At 48.6% G+C, this 18,710-nt stretch overlaps 1 protein-coding gene across 2 annotated transcripts in view; it reads right to left on the reverse strand.

Annotated features, from left to right (window-relative positions):
* SCARA5 (scavenger receptor class A member 5) overlaps positions 1-18,710 on the reverse strand; it is a 127,854-nt gene that overhangs the window by 80,345 nt on the left and 28,799 nt on the right. For both annotated transcript variants that reach the window (XM_038396279.2, XM_038396280.2), the window contains exon 3: positions 18,143-18,271. In XM_038396279.2, coding sequence (XP_038252207.1) covers positions 18,143-18,271 — 129 coding nt within the window. The remainder of the gene's footprint in view (positions 1-18,142; positions 18,272-18,710) is intronic.

The following is an 18,710-nucleotide window of genomic DNA, read 5'->3' on the forward strand; positions in this document are numbered from 1 at the left end:
GCCTAATCACATCAGCCACACTATCAGAAGCTCGTTCATCTGCGCATCTACCAATGTGATATACACCATCATGTGCCAGCAATGCCCCTCTGCCATGTACATTGGCCAAACTGGACAGTCTCTACGTAAAAGAATGAATGGACACAAATCAGACGTCAAGAATTATAACATTCAAAAACCAGTTGGAGAACACTTCAATCTCTCTGGTCACTCGATCACAGACCTAAGAGTGGCTATCCTTCAACAAAAAAGCTTCAAAAACAGACTCCAACGAGAGACTGCTGAATTGGAATTAATTTGCAAACTGGATACAATTAACTTAGGCTTGAATAGAGACTGGGAATGGATGAGTCATTACACAAAGTAAAACTATTTCCCCATGGTATTTCTCCCTCCCACCCCACCCCCCACTGTTCCTCTGATATTCTTGTTAACTGCTGGAATTAGCCTACCTGCTTGTCACCATGAAAGGTTTTCCTCCTTTCCCCCCCCCCGCTGTTGGTGATGGCTTATTTTAAGTGATCACTCTCCTTACAGTGTGTATGATAAACCCATTGTTTCATGTTCTCTGTGTGTGTGTATATAAATCTCTCCTCTGTTTTTTCCACCAAATGCATCCGATGAAGTGAGCTGTAGCTCACGAAATCTTATGCTCTAATAAATTTGTTAGTCTCTAAGGTGCCACAAGTACTCCTTTTCTTTTTGCGAATACAGACTAACACGGCTGCTACTCTGAAACCTCTGACAATTTGCGTTTCATAAAGCCATGGAGTTGCAGGCCAGAAAGGGACCACTGGATAATCTATCTGACCTTCTGTATATCACAGACCACCAACACCACCCAGCATCTGCACGTCAACCCACAGGTGCTGGAACTAGGGTGCAGCCGCACCCCCCGGCTGGAAGTGGTTTCCATCATAACCAGGGTTTACAGTTTGGTTCAATGGCTCTCAGCCCCCCCACTATACAAATTATTCCAGAGTCCCTGCACCAACCTCAACAAACAGAACTGGACCAAAGGTCTCAGGACACTAAGCTATTATGTTCCACAGGCAGAGAACAGGAGAGACTGAGGCCTCCCGCAATGGCAGGGAATTGATTAAGTGAGACATACACAGCTGATCCTAGCAAGAGACTTGCAGAAAAAGGAAATCAAGGTCCCTGCTAGTCTCACCTGGGGAAAAATTCCTTTGTGAGCCCAAATTTGGCACTTAGACACTGAGCATGTGAGCAAGACCTATGGGAAATTTCAAATTTTTTTTTGCTTTCATTCCAAATTGGAATGAAAACAAATGTTGGAATGTCTGAATTTCCCCTGGAATAGAAATTCCACCTTTCTACCAGCTCTATGTATTGGTAAAACCAAAACCCACATCCCTAACTGAAATAGTTATACCGCTAAAAAATCCGTGTAGATCAGACCTAAAACTATGTGCCACTGTAACCCACAGAGCTTGAAATGCATCAAGAGGTGGGCAAACCAGCTACAGAATCACCCAAATGCTCTCTCCCGTTCCCGCTCACATGCTGCAGACAGGTGATCTAGTGAGCTCTGGGCGGTGGGGCCTAGGGCTGAAGTTGGACCAGAGGGTGGCATAGAACAGGACCTGCCAGAGTGGTCTGGCCCGAGGGCTTGGATCCACTAGAAAACATGATCATGCTAGAGCATGACTTTGAGGAGTCAATGTTAAACATCTCCTGGCATTCAGTGTGGACAGGGACAGATTGTGTTGAACATCATATTAGATAATACAAGCTAGATTTCCAGTAAAGATGAGTCCAGAGACCCTCGGGCAGAAGCGGCAAGGACGAGGGGCAAAGAGCAGAGACTCCCTTTCCCTCCCATGTCGATGGACATGATGCACAAAGGCGCATCCTCACCCACATGCTGTCGTGCTTTGCAACACACATGCATGTTTCTCACACGCATCACTGCTAGCCACATGACATTTCATACTGACAGGTACCATGTGCATTTGTGCTCACTTTTACAGTTATATTGACACACTTGCCCATAATCTCCCTCTCTCACACATGCACGTCTTAGTGACATGTGCACACATCTGCACTCATCCTCTGTCTCACATATACTCATGCGGGTGTACAAATGCACACATCCAAACACTCTGATTGGGGCACACCCACTTGCTTTGTGTCCCTAAGTCACACAAATAGTGATTGCTATGATGCTAACACTCTTTGCTCTCACTGTTGAGCTGAGCCAGCTGCAAACAGCCCTCTGTCTGGAGGAGGAGCAACTGAGCCCTGCTCCTTTCACTTCTCTGTTCATTTCAATAAATCGTTTATGCAGTTAAGGCCAAATAAGCCTTCAGTCTCCCTTTCTTAATCTACTTTACCAGGAGTCAAATTCTCCCCTTGTCCATACCCGTGCACCTCCACGGAGATCAGTGGGAACCAGACTGGTGTTACTGAGAGCAGAGGCTGCTCTGTGACTGCTCCAGTCTTGGGGAAGCTCACATCAGGGGCAGGAACCACCCTGGAAGCCGCAGAGTGCCCAACCAGGGCTGTGATATAGAACACGGAGGAGTTAAGACGTGCCTTCCAACGTACAGCCCTGACAGAGCATCGCCCGCCCTGGGATTCCCCTCCCCTTTTCTCGCAGGGCTAGACCTCTGATTTGCGTGTATCAGCTCCCACTCTCAGCAAACAGATTCTCCTTTCAGGAGAAGCTGCTCAGGTGGAGAAAAGAGAGGCCCCCTGTCCTGGCTGCTCCAGCTACGAAGGAATGTCCTTTCTGTCCAAGGGCTGCTGTAGGGGTTAGAATCTGATTTATCCCCTCTGACATAGTGCCTGGAAGGCAGAGACCCTCTCACAAAGCGGGGTGGGAAGGAATGTTGTTCATCTGGGAAAAACAATGCCTCTCGGATACAAGCTAGCAGGAGACGTTATTTTCTTTGGAAGGTGCTGGATGATCCAAACGACCATAAATTCTTAGCCTTTGATCTCATTCATTCTGGCAAGGTTTGAGCTGGTTGGCTGCTTGGATGTGAGTTCTCCAGCGAACACTGGCAAATCGGATAGTCCTGGGATAGCAAAAGTCACTGATGTGCTGGTCAGAGGCGGGGTGGTTCTGTGGCTGACCTGTTGTGTGTTCTTGGGCACGGCAAGTCTCTTTCTGGACTGACTGTTGAGACTGGAAGCCATCCTAGCAGGGTCTGCCTCTCTGGGTTTGCACAGGGCTCTGGTCTAGGTACTGGTGTAATAATAAAACAGGATTTGTCCCTGTCTGCACTAAGTGGTGTTTAATGTTGTGAGGTTTAGCACACTTTTATGTCCTTGTGAAGACAAGCCCTCAGATGGCCACTTTTCAGTGGTAGGAAGATGTTCTCCCTCTCTACCCTCTGTACAGCACTTTAAGACAAAGTGCGATAGGACTGTGTACTATTATTGTTATGAAAAGCCCAGGGAATTCTGCTTTTGGAGATGCTATTCCCTGCTCTCAGGGAAACAGGACTAAATTACTTGCCACTGCATCAAAGGAACGGAGATTCAAAGGTAGCTGGAGAAGGCCAGGTGAACTTTCCTGAAGGTGTCATTTGTCTCCAAAGATACACCTGCAACTTTTATGCACTGTTTAAGTTAGCTGATGGCCAGCTAACCCTGCTCCCCATCCTTGCTCGGAGGTGACCTCCTTGACAGCTGAGTTTGTTGCTCTTTATGGGCAGGATTTGCCATGTATAAGCCACTGGCTCAATGTGTGTAACATGTCCCCCTCTTGTTGTTTGTCCACATACAAGATAAGAGCCTTCTACTGTTACCAGCTAATGAAGTTATTCTTTCAGATCAAGTGGCAGAGATCCATGCTTTTAGCACGGAAGGTCTCAGGTCCAATCTCCACTAGTGACCCATGATTAGACCTGAGACATGGACACTGGTCTGAACATAGCATGCTTAGGGAGATGGAATTGATTTGGGCAGTGCAGCAGGATGTCTAGTCATTGCTTTAGTGTTCTCCCAGGTAGAATTCACTCGCAGATGGTATTCTCCATTGGCAGACAAAAGGCAAAACCTTTACTGTGGAGATTCTTTGTGCCCCAAAGGGAAATAGTGGAGATGCTCTCCACCGAGCCCTTTGAAGTGGGCTAGACAAAGGCCAGGGGCAGCCAGGCAACAGTGCTGCATGGGCCAGAGATGCACAAGATACTCTGCATTTTCACTCTAGTCCCTTCCATCCGAGAATCTCACTGTCTTTTATAAGCACTCATGCATGAACCCCACAAAGCATGTGATGTAGATAAGAAATTGTTATTCCCAGTGTACAGAGGAGCAAACCTGGGGCCCAGAGCGATGAAGTGACACTCCCAAGGTCACACAGCAAGTCTGTAGCAAAGTCAGGTACGCAACCCAGTAGATCTGACTCTCAACTCTATCTCTTAACAAGACCATCCAGGGCTTCACCATGTTTTACACGGACACACAGGGGGAGATGTCTGATGCTAGAGGCCTCTTTAGTCTAGTGGACAAAGGCAGAACAAGATGCAGGGGCTGGCAGGTGAAGGTAGAAAATTCAAACAGGAAAGATGCACAGGTTTCACACTGCAAGCGAGTAGCCCCTGGAACAGCTAACCAAAGGCTGGGATGGGTTCCCCATCCCTTGGAGTCTTTACATCAATACTGATGTCTTTCTCAAATATAGCTGGGTCAACAATAAGTTGTGCTCGAAGAAGGAATCACTGGGTGGGCCCTCTGGCCTGTGCTCTACAGGAGGTCAAAGGAGACAATGAATCCTTCTGGCCCTAAAGTCTGTAGATCTTGCTCTATAAATCTGACTCACGCTTTTCCTTGTCTGCTTTTTACGATTCCCCTCTCTCTTCTGTCAAGTGGTTAGAACAGACTAATACAGATTGAGTAAGATTGTTTATGTCCTCAGGAGTGTATAGAAATGAATTAGCCAAAAGAACTGCACTACCTCTTGAGTCTTGCAAAAGAGGATATTAAAAGCAGGCCAAATTTAAAACCAGCCTAAATCTCCAGCCTATTACATCCTGTTTTGCAAGGCTCCAAGGTAATTCAAGATATTTTTAATGGTTTGCTCATTCTTCTTTACATAGAGGGTATTGAGAGTCACATGATGCTATCTTGAGCCAAATTAGGAAAAGAACACTCCTTAACAGGGAATCTGCAGTATGTTCCTGGAAATACCAGAACACCAAATTGTTTTGTGCTCAGGCCTAAATCACACGGCTGTTATTTATGTGGTGTGAATTTCACCTACAATGAAACAGCTGGTGCTTCACAAGCAGATAAAAGCAAGGCCCCCGTCATATGGAAAGGTCACTTACAACAGATTCTTTAGGTGGGTGTCTTGTTTATCGAGAAATGTACACCCAGGGAGTAACTGTTGGGAGCCATCTGGCTCACTAGACTGATAGCAATGACCATGCCCAGCTCCTTATATATTCTGAAGCAATGGAAAGCAGCTACTTAAGACTCCACCATGCTGCTACTTAAAATCTTTGTCTCTTCTGCACAGATCTGCAACCGTTCAGCTACGATACAACTGTGACAATCAGGGTCCAGACACCTGAGAATGGGGAAGTTGAACCCCGAAGAGTAAGCAGTTGAATCAAATGGTTGTATACGACGTTATCACGCTATACCAATATCGGGTAATTTACAAATGCTTGTAATATTCTGAACTTGACAGGCCTCTGTCTCTTTTGTGGTTAGGGATGTATGTATCGGTATAGATCAGGGGTTCTCAAACTGGGGGTCGGGACCCCTCAGGGGGTCGCGAGGTTATTACACAGGGGTTGTGAGCTGTCGGCCTCCAACCCAAACCCCGCTTTGCCTCCAGCATTTATAATGTTGTTAAATATATAAAAAAGTGATTTTAATTTATAAGGGGGGGTCGCACTCAGAGGCTTGCTATGTGAAAGGGGTCACCAGTACAAATGTTTGATAGTGTAGATGGTGTAGATATAAAGCCATGCTCATACTTGTGCTGTGACATTCAGCTCCTCCTCACAATGGGGCAGTGGGCTGTCAGGCAGGGACAGGCACTGCCTCCCTAGCCAGGCAAGACTAGCTCCAAACACCTAGCATCAAACGATGGACCGTTAGAGTGAATGGAAAAACACTGAAACATCCTGACCACCAACTCAAGAGGGAATTTTCCCCACCCTAAATAATCATGAGCATAAGAAAATAAGAACGGTCACATTGGGTCAGACCAAAGGTCCATTGACCCCAGTATCCGGTCTTCTGACAGTGGCCAATGCCAGGTGCTTCAGAGGGAATGAACAGAACAGGCAATTATCAAGTGATCCATCGCCTGCCGTTCATTCCCAGCTTTTGGGAGTCAGAGGCTAGGGACACCCAGAGCATGGGGTTGTGTCGCAGAGTATCTCGGTTAATAGCCATGGATGGACCTGTCCACCATGAACTTATCTGATACTTTTTTGAACACAGTTGTAGTTTTCGCCTTCACATCACCTTCTGGGGACAAGTTCCACAGTTTGACTGTGTGTTCTGTGAACAAATACTTCCTTATGTTTGTTTTAAATCTGCTGCCTGTTAATTTCATTGGGTGACCCCTGGTTCTTGTGTTATGTGAAGGGGTAAATAACATGTCCTTATTCACTTTCTCCACAGTCATGATTTTACAGACCTCTATCCTATCCCCCCTTAGGTGTCTCTTTTCTAAGATGAATTGTACCAGTCTTTTTAATCTCCCCTCATATAGATACTGTTAAATTCATAGATTTATAGATATTAAGGTCAGAAGGGACCATTATGATTATCTAGTCTGACCTCCTGCACAATGCAGGCCACAGAATCTCACCCATCCACGCCTGCGATAAACCTCTCACCTATGTCTGAGCTATTGAAGTCCTCAAATCATGGTTTAAAGACTTCAAGGAGCAGAGAATCCTCCAGCAAGTGACCCGTGCCCCATGCTACAGAGGAAGGCGAAAACCCCCCAGGCCTCTTCCAATCTGCCCTGGAGGAAAATTCCTTCCCGACTCCAAATATGGTGATCAGCTAAACCCTGAGCATATGGGCAAGACTCACCAGCCAGATACCCAGGAAAGAATTCTCTGTAGTAACTCAGATCCCACCCCATCTAGCATCCCATCACAGGCCATTGGGCCTATTTACCATGAATATTTAAAGATCAATGTTCCATACCTCTCATCATTTTTGATGTTCTTCTCTGAAATTTTTCCCAATTCGAATATTTATTTTTTCAGATAAGGCAACCAAAACTGCACGCATACCATGGATTTATACATACCATGGATTTATATAGGTGGCATTATGATATTTTCTGTCTCATTATCTATCCCTTTCTCCATGGTTTCTCACATTCTGTTCACTTTTTTCACTGCTGCTGCACATTAAGCAGATATTTTCAGAGAACTATCCATGAGTCAAAGATCTTTTTCTTGAGTGGTAACAGCTAATTTACATCCCATCATTTTAGCTGTATAGTTGGGATTATGTTTTCCAATGTGCATTACTTTGCATTTAGCAACAATTAATTTCATCTGCCATTTTGTTGCCCAGTCACCCAATTTTGTGAGAGCTCTTTGTAGCTCTTCATGGTCTGCTTTGGACTTAACTATCTTAGGAATTTTGTATCATCTGCCACCTCACTGTTTACCCCTTTTTCCAGATAATTTATAAATATGTTGAACTGGTCCCAGTACAGACCTCTGGGGGACACCACTATTTACCTCTCTCCCTTTTGAAAACTGACAATTTATTCTTACCCTTTGTTTCCTGTCTTTTAACCAATTACTAATCCATGAGAAGACCTTCCCCCTTTTCCTATGACAGCTTACTTCGCTTAACAGCTTTTGGTGAGGGACCTTGTCAAAAACTTTCTGAAAATCCAAGTACACTATATTCACTGCATCCCCCTTGTCCACATGTTTGTTGACCCCCTCAAAGAATTCTAATAGATTGGTGAGGTGTGATTTCCTTTCACAAAAGCCATGTTGACTATTCCCCAACATATTGTGTGGATCTATGTATTGGAAAATTCTATTCTTCAATATAGTTTCAACCAATTTACCTGCTACTGAAGTTAGGCTCACCGGCCCATAATTGCCAGGATTGTCTCTGGAGCCTTTTTTAAAAATCAGATTATTTTTAAAAACCATGAGTCACCATGCCAGGAGGGAAAAATAGAGGGTGGGGGAAAGGGGGCAGCAGGAAAGCCTTTTAAAAATAAGGCTTGAAAATGAGGCCCTCATCTGGAAAGTGAGGGACTTGACGGGTGCTGTCGGTGAAACACGCTGGGAAACTGTTCAAAGGCAACAGGTAACTTGTACTAGAAAAGGAAATTTCTCTGGTCTGCAAGTGTAAAGCCTGTGGTTGCATCTTCATGTTTATTTGCTGTCACTTTTCCTTACTATTTTATCTCTGAATCTGTGATTTTTCTAATAAATAAACTTTCTATTTATTTTTACCCCAAGCAAACTGCGCAGAGTGTCTGTGCCATCAAAAGCTGGTGTTCTGGGGGCTGGTTTCACACCTTTGGGGGTTGATGAATGAGAGGGGTAAAGAGCCTGGTAGCTAAGAATTTGGGATGGATGGAATGGGGGACCAGAAGGACTGCTTGTGGGGGAAGGGGTCACACTGCAAGGACTAATTAGCCTGGTGGAAGCCAGCATGAGATGTGTTAGCGGGCTGGCTACCGAGGTCAGGGCTCTAAGATATAGCAGCCCAGCATTAAGGCATCGAGGGTTCCAGGACAGGTGATAACGGAACCCCCTTACTGGCCTGGGTGATACCCAAAGTGTCACGACTATTAAGGATCAACTTCTCCGAGCACGAACTTTAGTGCCTTTAGAATGCTGTAGCACAATCATAAGCTGTTACATTTCATGGCGGAATCACGCCGAGCTTCTTTGGCCTGTGCTCGTCAGGCGGTCAGCCAGGATGGTCACAATGGTCTTCACAGCTTTAGAACGTACGACAGGCTGCAGCCAGGCAACCTTGGAGACTAGAGTCATTTATCCCCACAAGAGCTACAGCCTAGGGCGTGGGCCATATCATCTTCCTATCAACATTCCCCCAGGGAATTTGCCTGCTTTCTGACCTGCAGCCACCTCTGGGGGGACTGGGGAGTCGAGCTGGCTGGAAAATGGAATTTCCACCCTGTGAAGAATCAACATGATGTTTTTTGTCCTGATCCAGGATGAAAAGTTAAAACCTCACTTTTTCATGGTTCAGAAATTCCAAAAAATTCTGTCTTGGGAGAACCGAAATGGGATTTTTTGGCTTGCTAGCTGCTTGCTTGCTTGGAATGGTCTCATCAATTTACTTTTTTCCCTTTAAAGTGAGATTGATGAGACCCTTCCAGCCGTGTAGCTGAGGTGCTGTCATTTAGTTTCTCCCAATGGAAATTAATCAATTGTTGGGGAACAAATTGAAATTTCCCCATGGAAAATTCTGATTTTGCATAAAGGGCATTTTGTGTTGGAAGATCATTCCAATGGAAAATCCCCAGCCAGCTCTGATGCCCACACAATCTCTGCTGGAGCTGATAAAAAGGTTTACTGTGATATTTGTGCACTAGGAACTGGGCTGAGACCCACCACCTGGGTCAGCAACAAGCCATCGGATGGTGATGACTGCTGGTCAAGACTGGTGCTGTGCCAGATTTGAACAGATGACCTGGATGCAAAACTGCAGGGGAGGTTATCCTCATCACTGCCTATGCTGGAGCTGTTCTCTGCCTAGAGGGTTGCAGTCTTCACGACTAGCAATCCACGACTTCACACTACCCACTTAATTCAAAACTGAGCCCCACTACAATGTGGGGCAAAGGGGCCATCTGCCTTCTGCCACCCTCTCACACCCCTGGCACAAAGAAGTCATGCTGGGGGGTAAAGGCCATGGGTGCAAGGGGCAGTGACCACAGCATATTGCATGCCAGCAGTGTCTCGAGAGATGGCTGGTGGTCTCTTGGGGGCTGCCCAATAAAGTATCCAGATCCATTGAGAGAGATTTAAATAATAATAATTAATAATACCACTACTATTTTAAATTAAAGAAACCCAACAAGAAATACCTTCCATAACATAACAGACACCATATCTTCCAGGCAAAAATTCCTCCCCTAAGCCTGACTCCCAGCCAGAAGCCAGGGCGTTTTATAGCAGGCTTCCCTACCCAGAACCCTTTGTGGGGAAGAGAAGTCCTTCCCCGTCTCTCTGGGTGACGGACAGCCCATCCAGCCAATCATCTCTTTTTTCCTCACTCCGGGCTGGCTCTGCAAGAGCTTCACACACCTGCTCCCCTGCAATAGCTCTGAAGTTTCTCTACAGCCTCCTCATCTCGGCTGCACTCACTGGGACTGGGCAGAGCGGAGGATTGAGCTCTTAATGTAGAAACAGAAACTTCTCCCCTTCAGTGAGTCCCTGACTTGCTGACCTCAGGTCTTGCTGCCTCTAGCACAAGCTGGGCACTTTGCTGGGAACTAGGGGCCCCATGTATGACTTTTACATTCAGGTGGTACCAGAATATTTTTCACAAGGATGCTGGGAGTGCAGGAATCTCAGAGAAGGCCAGCTGAGTGCTCCGGGCCGGGTCAGGCTCCTGGGGTCTTCAGTGACAGGAGGAAATAAATCCTACAATTCGAAAATGCAGATCTCACCGGGCTCGGGAAATGGGTCATGGGGGGGGGGGAGATCTCCGCATTTTTAAGCACGTAAGAAGCAGCAACAAAACACTCAAAGCCCTTAGAGATGGAAGTACCTGTTGCTTTCCTGGAAAGCTGAGAGATACAGCGAGTGGACACAGCTGCTCGAGGACAAACAAGACAGGCTGGAGCATTGCCACCGGAACAACAAGGTTGCACTGGGCAAGGAACGGGGCCGGAAGGACTGGGGAGAGGTTTACAGGGGTGACTCAGAAAGGTCCAGTTACAGGATGCATTATTGCAGGATCTCATCTCTGCGTGAAGAATCCATCCCTGCTGCAATCTGAACCCGGGGACACACAAATGGAGTTCAGGCTCTATTGTCTATTCAGTTCTCGGCCTCTCTGCTGAGACCGTACCCACTGCAGGAAGGAACGTCTAGGATCGTTCGAACTATGATGCTGGTTTTTGCAATGTGAATACCTGGTCCCTGGGGGAACTGAGCCAAATCCACCAAGTGCCTATCAGACGGGTAACACTTTTTGATCACCAGCAAGCTTGGCAGGATGTGAACTTATGGTGAATGGTTCTATTAGTCACCCACCATGCCATCCGCTTCCCTTGGCTATGGGGCACACCCATAGTGCACTTGGCGACAGGGGCTTGATCTTAAGCTCTTTGGAATTAACATCAATGAGCTTTGGATCAGGTTCCCAGTCAGCCAGGGGCATTCAAACCCAGCATTGGCCAGGACACTGAGCTTAAACAATAGCCCTGTGATGCCAGAGCCAAAGATAGGCAGAAGCGAGGGACCATGGTCCCATCTGAAGGAGAATGCCTTTAACAGGCATATGTCCTCCCTTGTAAGGCACTGGGGTATTAACTCTTTGCCAACCTATGTAGGACCAGACTGCTAGCCCCACACGCCATCCTTTCATGTTTTCAGACCTCCACCATTTATCTACTCAAAAAGTGATGTTTGTGGATGGATTTTTGCAGCTTCTTCTCTAAAGCCAAATGGTTTCCTCTGGCATAGGATTTTTCTTTTGCTTTCGACTCACTCCAACCCCACCCAGTCTCAGTGATCTCCAGGGTCCTTCAAATTTTCATGACAGACGGGACCATTGTGATCATATAGTCTGACCTCCTGCAGGCTACAGACCCTCACTCACCCACCCTCTCCTGTAACAGGCCCACAACCTCGGGCTGAGTTACTGCAATCCTTAAATCTTGATCTATATATTTCAAATTACAGAGAATCCCCCATTTACTCAAGTTCAAACCAGCAAATGACCCATGCTCCACACTACAGAGGAAGGTGAAAAAAAACCCAGAGTCTCTGCCAGCCTCACCTGGGGCAAAATTCAGCCCTCTGGCCAGGTCACTATGGGGCTTCCCCTTCTGGGGTACAGAGTCTCCCTGGACCCTTTGTCCAGGCAATGCCACCCCATCAGTGGCTCGGGGGAATCCAGGTACACCCACTACTCCAGGTTCCAGTGCAGGGACCTTACAACATACCGCCAAGGTTTGCTCAGTCCCTAACCTTGCTCCTCTCTTCCTGAGCCCCTTCCTACTCCACCTCTCACAGGCTTTTTCTCTCCCCCCTTCAGGTTACGCCCTTCCCTCAGGGCCGGGCTCCCAGGGTCCTATTCTTTCCCTGGGTTTCCTCCTTCCTTCCCTCTCTAATAGGGTGACTGCAGCCATGTCTGTGGCCAGCTTCCTGGCTTTATCCTAGCCCAGCCTAATGCCTGCTCAGCTGAGCTCCACCTTCCAGTCAGGGGTTGCTTCTCCAGCCTAACCCCTCATGTGTGGTCTATCTCACTAACCCAACTCTTTTGCAGCTTTCTTCAGCTTTCTTCTTCAGCTTTTGGAGGCTGGTGTAGTGTGAACATCCCATCACAGGGTTGTACAGCGTTCCTGACACGGTATGGTCCCTGGTAAACAAGGGAGAGAAGCCTGGAACGCAAGCTGTGTAGAAGCTTGTTTGTTTCGGCCTGTAGTTTGTAGGTGTTTTCATTAAGTTAATAAATGCCTCTTGTTGAAGATGGACTGATTCCATAGAACATGGCAGCCACGTGGTATATAAAAATATAATTTTTTTTTCTGTTTCAGCATCATTTCCCTCTACTTCTCTTTTCTCTTCCATCTGCTTGCTTTGTGACTGAAACTCTACTTTTTCACTTCTTTAGCAATCTGATTTCAGTTCCTTTGGACTTCTGCTGCTTGTTTGTGCTCACTATGAGTGAAATTCACCCTACACCGTGAGCCAGTACAAGAGGCCCGGTACATGTCCTATTTTAAGGGCTTCGTGCTGGGCCTTGTCCATAGGGGTGAATTTCACCCATAGGCCCCCATCCAACAATGGGATCTGCCAGCATGGACCTAGGTACTAGCACACAGCCCCACTGAAGGGGGCAGGGCTCTCTGCATCGAGGGCTGCTACAGCCACCCCCTGCCCCACATGTCTTATATTTTTATTATTCTAGATTCTCACATGGACTCAGGGGTTGGAAGCCAGGACTCCTGCATTTTGTTTTGCTGCGTGGCTGGGGCCAAATGTTCAAAGACAGCCTGTGATTTTGGAAGCCCAACTTCAAACAGAGGGAGGAGGGCAGATTTTTAGAGCTGCTGAAGTAACCTTTCCCGGCTGTGTTTGAACTCAGGACTTTCCATACCAAATCACAGGTCTCTACCACTTAAGCTAAAGGAGTAACTCCCTTTGCTATCAACAGTAGTTGGCTTTTAGCCTCTATGTAAACTAGTCCTTATGGAGGAACACAACACATACTTTGCCAATGTATTATACTAAGCACCCCTCAGTGAAATCAATGGAAATGGGTGAGTACTCAGCAATTTTGAAAGCCAAGCGCCTGTGGGTAAGTGTCTTCAGTAAACAGCGGCAGCCAACATTAGAGGCCATCTTTAAAAATGGAGGTCTTACCCTCTTGTGATCCCCAGTTCACCAAGGATGAATTAATCTGTTTGCAGAGCACTTTGAGTGCCTCAGATTAAAGGTCTTAATTTGATGTCTTAATTAATTTAGGGTACAGTTTCAGTCTGACCAATTCCAAACGTTCAAAACTCATACTTTGGGTCCCCCAAAATCATGAGCTTGGGTTAAAAATCAAGAGATTATAAAATAAACCAAACTTGGAATCCTTTTTATTTGGCTCCTGGTTTCGGAGCCTTTGGCGATCACAATTTCAAGCTCTTCTCTGCCACCACAAGGGTTAGACACTTACTTTTTTTTTTTTTTTTTTTTCACATGAGGGCTGAGAGTCTAACGTAATCACCTGACTCCAGGAGCTGGAGTTTTAGAGAAAAGTGCTAGAGATCATGATAGAATTGTGAGAGTTTATGGTGGGGCAGTCTGCCCCCTTAAGGGCAGTACTGCCTACTGGCCAGTCCACCCTGCCTCCTGGCATGGCTCTTTAAGGGTTGAAAGCTCTGATTATAGATATAAGGACCTGGGAGATACTGGGAGAGAGGACATGGTCCCAGGAACAAGAAGGGTTGGGGAGGAAACCCGTTACTGTATCTTCAAGGGCCTGGGGCCAAGAGCCTTGTAGAGATGATGGGATAAGCTGGGAGAAGGAGACCTGCTTAAATGCTCCCTCATCCCCCATAGCAGGGCAGATGCCCACTGAAGACTGAGAGATAACCCTGAGGGACTGGGAACACAGCTTAGTGCGTAGGCTTCAGAGGAACCTGGAAAGCCTGAAGCACCTTTTGTTTATTTGGGACTTTTCTTTTGGTACTCTTTTGCATGAGATTTTCTAATAAACAAGCTCCAAGGAGGGTAACCTTGCATCAACGGTGCCTGAATGGAGCTACTGGCTTCCTGAGGAGGGAAACTGAGGCAGGGAGTACCCGCAGCACCACGCTAACTCAGCTGGGGGCACTGCAGGGCAGGCACACTCTATGACAAAGTTGGCTACACTACAGATTTCCTGTGGCTGCCTGTCTAATGGAGCTGACAATTGTAAATACACCTGGAATAAGGGGGCCAGTTCCCTCATCCCTGCACATCTCCTGACATGAAAAGGGTCAGGATCCTTGGTTCAATAACAATATTCCCTGGCCCCATCCCAGAGCCCGCACCCCCCTGCACCCCAACCTCCTGCCCCAGCCCAGAGTCCCCTCCCACGCCCTGAATCCCTCATCCCCGGCCCTACCCCAGAACCTGCACCCCCAGCCCAGAGCCTTCACCCCCTCTCGCACCACAACCCGCTGCCTGGAATGTGGGGAGCAGGGCCTCAGGGAAGGGACAAGGAAGGGAACAGGACCTCGGGGAAGGGACGGGCCTAGGGTGTTCAGTTTTGTGCAGTTAGAAAGTTGGCAACCCTACCAAGAGAGTGACTGTTGGCAGCATGTTGACTTTGGAGATTTGGCTCGAGTCCCGTGGGTTAAACCCTTTTACAAACTGCAAAGGAGCAAGACCAGGGAAGGGGATCAGCCGATGCGGTTTCCCTACCACCGCGGAAGAGCGAGTCGGTGTTTCCATAGGCACCCGGCATCGGGGAAGCTCCATAGGGATGTTTGTGTGTATGTGTGATGGGGGGCCGGGCTCTGGGTTGCCTTCATTCACATGATCTGTCTGCACATTTTAAATTATTCCCAGCACAGAGAGAATAAAAACATACAAACAACTGACATGAGGCCCACCCTGCCTTCCAAGAGTTCCCTTCCCCACCCTAGAGCTCCGCACATCCTGTGCTTTGACAGCAGGCAGATGGCCTGCTTCCAGACTGCCTTGCTCTCCAGGAAGAAGACTGTCAATATTGAGAAAGCAGAGGGTTTATTTGGAGGATGGACGGGCGCTGCCTGGATCCTGTAGGTGATCTATACGTGCTTGCAAACCAGTCTGGGTGTCACAACCCAAATGGTCTCTTAATTCATGCTCCATTCGGGGGCGGGGGTGTGAGTGTGTGTGAACAGAGGATGGAAGGAAGACACTGGTTGGATTCTTTCGTAAACTGTCGAAGGGACCAAGTTCTAGCTCTGCTTCCATTTAAGTACCCAATGCTACTGAGCGCCCATAGTAAATGCTGTAGTGAACAGGCTGCGGTGTATGCATTAACAACACCCTCTGCTGGATTGAATGAGACCGGTGCTGACATGTGTCTCAGTGACCCTATACTATGAACTCCCAGTGGAGATTCTCCTTTGGCTGAAGAGCCCAGGGGTTTTGAAACAGGAGGAGCTGGCTTCTATGTCCCTTGTTGCTCCAAAGTTCTCGGAGGTCCTTCTGTGTTCTAAGTGTCCATGGATTCGGGGGATGGAGACGAGTGAGTGGGGGGCAGGGTCTTGGGGGAAGGGCGGCATAGGGGCGGGCATTGAAGGAAGGGATGGCGCGAGGGCAGAGGCGTGGGGCAAGGGACGTGGTGGGGGCAGGGCCTAGGGACAAGGGGTGGCACGGGAGCAGAGCCTCTGGGGGAAGGGGTGGCCTGGGGGGCAGGGCCACAGTTCTGGCAATGGTGGCCCTCCCCACTTTTAGGGAGTTTCCAGCGTGCCTGCCTCTTAGTCCAGGGCAGGGTATCTGGGGCTCACAGTTGCTAGCCTGATTCTTTCCCCCTGGCCCGACCTCGTTCTAGCAGTAGGAACTCAACCCAGATGCAGTACTGCACCCCAGCTGTGTGAGGTTTCTTTCCCCACTGCAACTATCGCCCGCTTGCTTTCCTCCAAGAAGTATGTGGCAGCAGGCCAGGCCAACGGCCTCACAGTGACGTCTCACGATGCCTCGTGGGAGATCCAAGTTCAGGAGGGCGCTCGGGAAACTCTCTGGCACAGATGCTAGGCTGCTAGGGGAGGTAAAAGCCTACTGCCACCGGCTGATGGAGCTCCTCCTGTAGCTCAAGTGATAAAGGTCAGGATAGTGGTGCTGATGGCAAGGGATTCAAGCCATGCTGATGACCCAGGCAGGGGGAGTTCTTAGGATCAGCCTCTCACGTCCCAGGCTGTCAAGGACTATCAGACCTGTGGGAGTCTGGTGCACTGGAGTTGGCACTAGCAGCAGGAAAGAACCTCCTACTGATTCATGTCCTGTGTGACACCTGGATTTCCTTTGTAGGCTTCCAATCCTAGCACTGAGTAGACTTGGTCCTGCCTACTTGTGCAATTTGATCAAGATCCCAGGTAGCCCTGTGGGTCCGAGTCTTGGGAGATGCGGCTGAAATGCACACTGAGATCTTTGTGATGATTAATAATCACGTTTATTATGGTGGTGTGTAAGGGCCAACCAAGAATGGTGCCCCACTCTGCTAGGGGCTGTACAAACCTTCTGAGCATCCCAGCCAGGCCCGGAACGATGGCGTTTCTCCAGAGTTGTGTGGAGTCAGGACTTGATTTCCATCGTGTCAGGTTTGGGAGGCCCATGCTGCTCTCAGTGGGAGGCCTTTCAAACTAAACAAGAAGCGGATGGGTTGTTTCTTCCAAGGGTCAGAGTGAAATCGAAGTCCCAGACCACCAAGCGCTGCATTGCAATTTGGCCTTGTGGCAGTTGGGAACGATTGCAGTGGAAGTGGCTTTGCAAAACATTCGGGTGGAAACAGCCCAGCCCACAAAACCAACACATCAGCTTGGGACCGGGGCAGGTCAAGGCTGCTCATTAATCCTCCACTTGGTATGCCTCGGGCTGATGCAACACGGCCCTCTGGAGCCAAGAATTACTCCCTCTGCGCCTGGTTGAGCATTGGGTACGGATACACCCAAGATGCTGGGCGGTGGAGTAAACATAATCCTGGAAACATGCTGGGGGAATTAAGGGCTTTCCGAGGGAGAACTCTGAGGCGCAGCGACGGAAGGAGGAAGAACACGGCCGCGGAAAAGCAGAGGAGGCTCTGGCCCACTCGTTAAGTTTTGCCTTTCTCTAGTGCCTGAAGATCTCAAAGCACTTGACAAGCATTAACTGATCAAGCCTCACAACCACCATGGGAGGGAGATACAATTGTTATCCCCTTCCTAGGAAAATGGGGAAACTGAAGCCCGGGGAGATTTTTTTTGGTAACATGACTTGCCCAAGATGATGCAGCAAGTCAGTGGCAGGGCCAGGAATAGCCCCTAGCCCTTGGTAGTCCGTCGCTTGACCGGTCCTACGTGTGGTCACTAAAGGCAGTGCCCAGGGCTGCAGGCTGACAGCTGCCCTGAGGGATGACTTAGTGAAAAAGTGAGACAGAGAGAGTGACCACAGCTGGGCATTGGGGTCATGAGGACTAGTGACTTGGTGAGTGCTAGATTCCAAAGCCAGACAGACCACTGTGATCATCCAGTCTGACCCCGTTTCTCGCCCCTCCCTCCCCTGGATAGCACCACCGGAGAACTTCCCTGCATTGATCCCTGCTGGAGCCGGAGCCTGGCTTTTAGAAACCACCTTAGGCAGCTCATACAGTGTCATGAGCATTTTCGGCCCCGCCTGGCTGAAAGAGGTGGCAGCCCAGAGATGACTGCGGATACTCTGGTACAAATGCGGCATTCCCCACCCCTTTCCGCTCCTCCCCAGAGAGGGAGGCAGATCGGAGGCGCCTTTACCTGCCAGGATGAAGACGCCGACGAGGATCAGGAACACGAGTAGGTAGAGTCCGACCACCGCGTACTTCAGAGCCGCGATGGAGCCCAGCCGGCCGCAGCGCCCCACTCCCCTCCTCCTGCCACCTGGACCTGGGGGGAGGACAAAGACCCGTTAGGAACAGAATTCTCCTCCCCTCTCTGCTTGCTCGCCCTCAACCGCCCTCATCCAGCTCCTCTGCAATGCTAAGAATGAACACGTGTGGAGGAAAATCCGCTGGCCCCAGAGCGAGGTGAAAGCATGGGAACCTGGGGGCTGGCTGTAAAGGCTCATTGCGTGGGACCCAGCCAGCTTCCACTAGCATCAATGGGGGGTGGATCAGACCTGTTTTGTGGGGCAGACCCAGTGTCCAAATCACCAGGGAAACGAGAGAGCCCAGAGAAAAGCGGGAGGGAAAAGGAGAGAGGGAGAGAAAGAAAAGAATGAAAAAGAGAAGGAGGGTGAGAGCCGTGAATACGCCGAGAGCCGCCCAGTGCAGCGGTCAGGTTGTCATCACCCAGCAGCATCGGGAAGCGTGGCCAGCAGCGGGCC

The sequence above is a fragment of the Dermochelys coriacea genome, chromosome 3, assembly GCF_009764565.3.
Source record: "Dermochelys coriacea isolate rDerCor1 chromosome 3, rDerCor1.pri.v4, whole genome shotgun sequence".
Classification (NCBI taxonomy): domain Eukaryota; kingdom Metazoa; phylum Chordata; order Testudines; family Dermochelyidae; genus Dermochelys; species Dermochelys coriacea.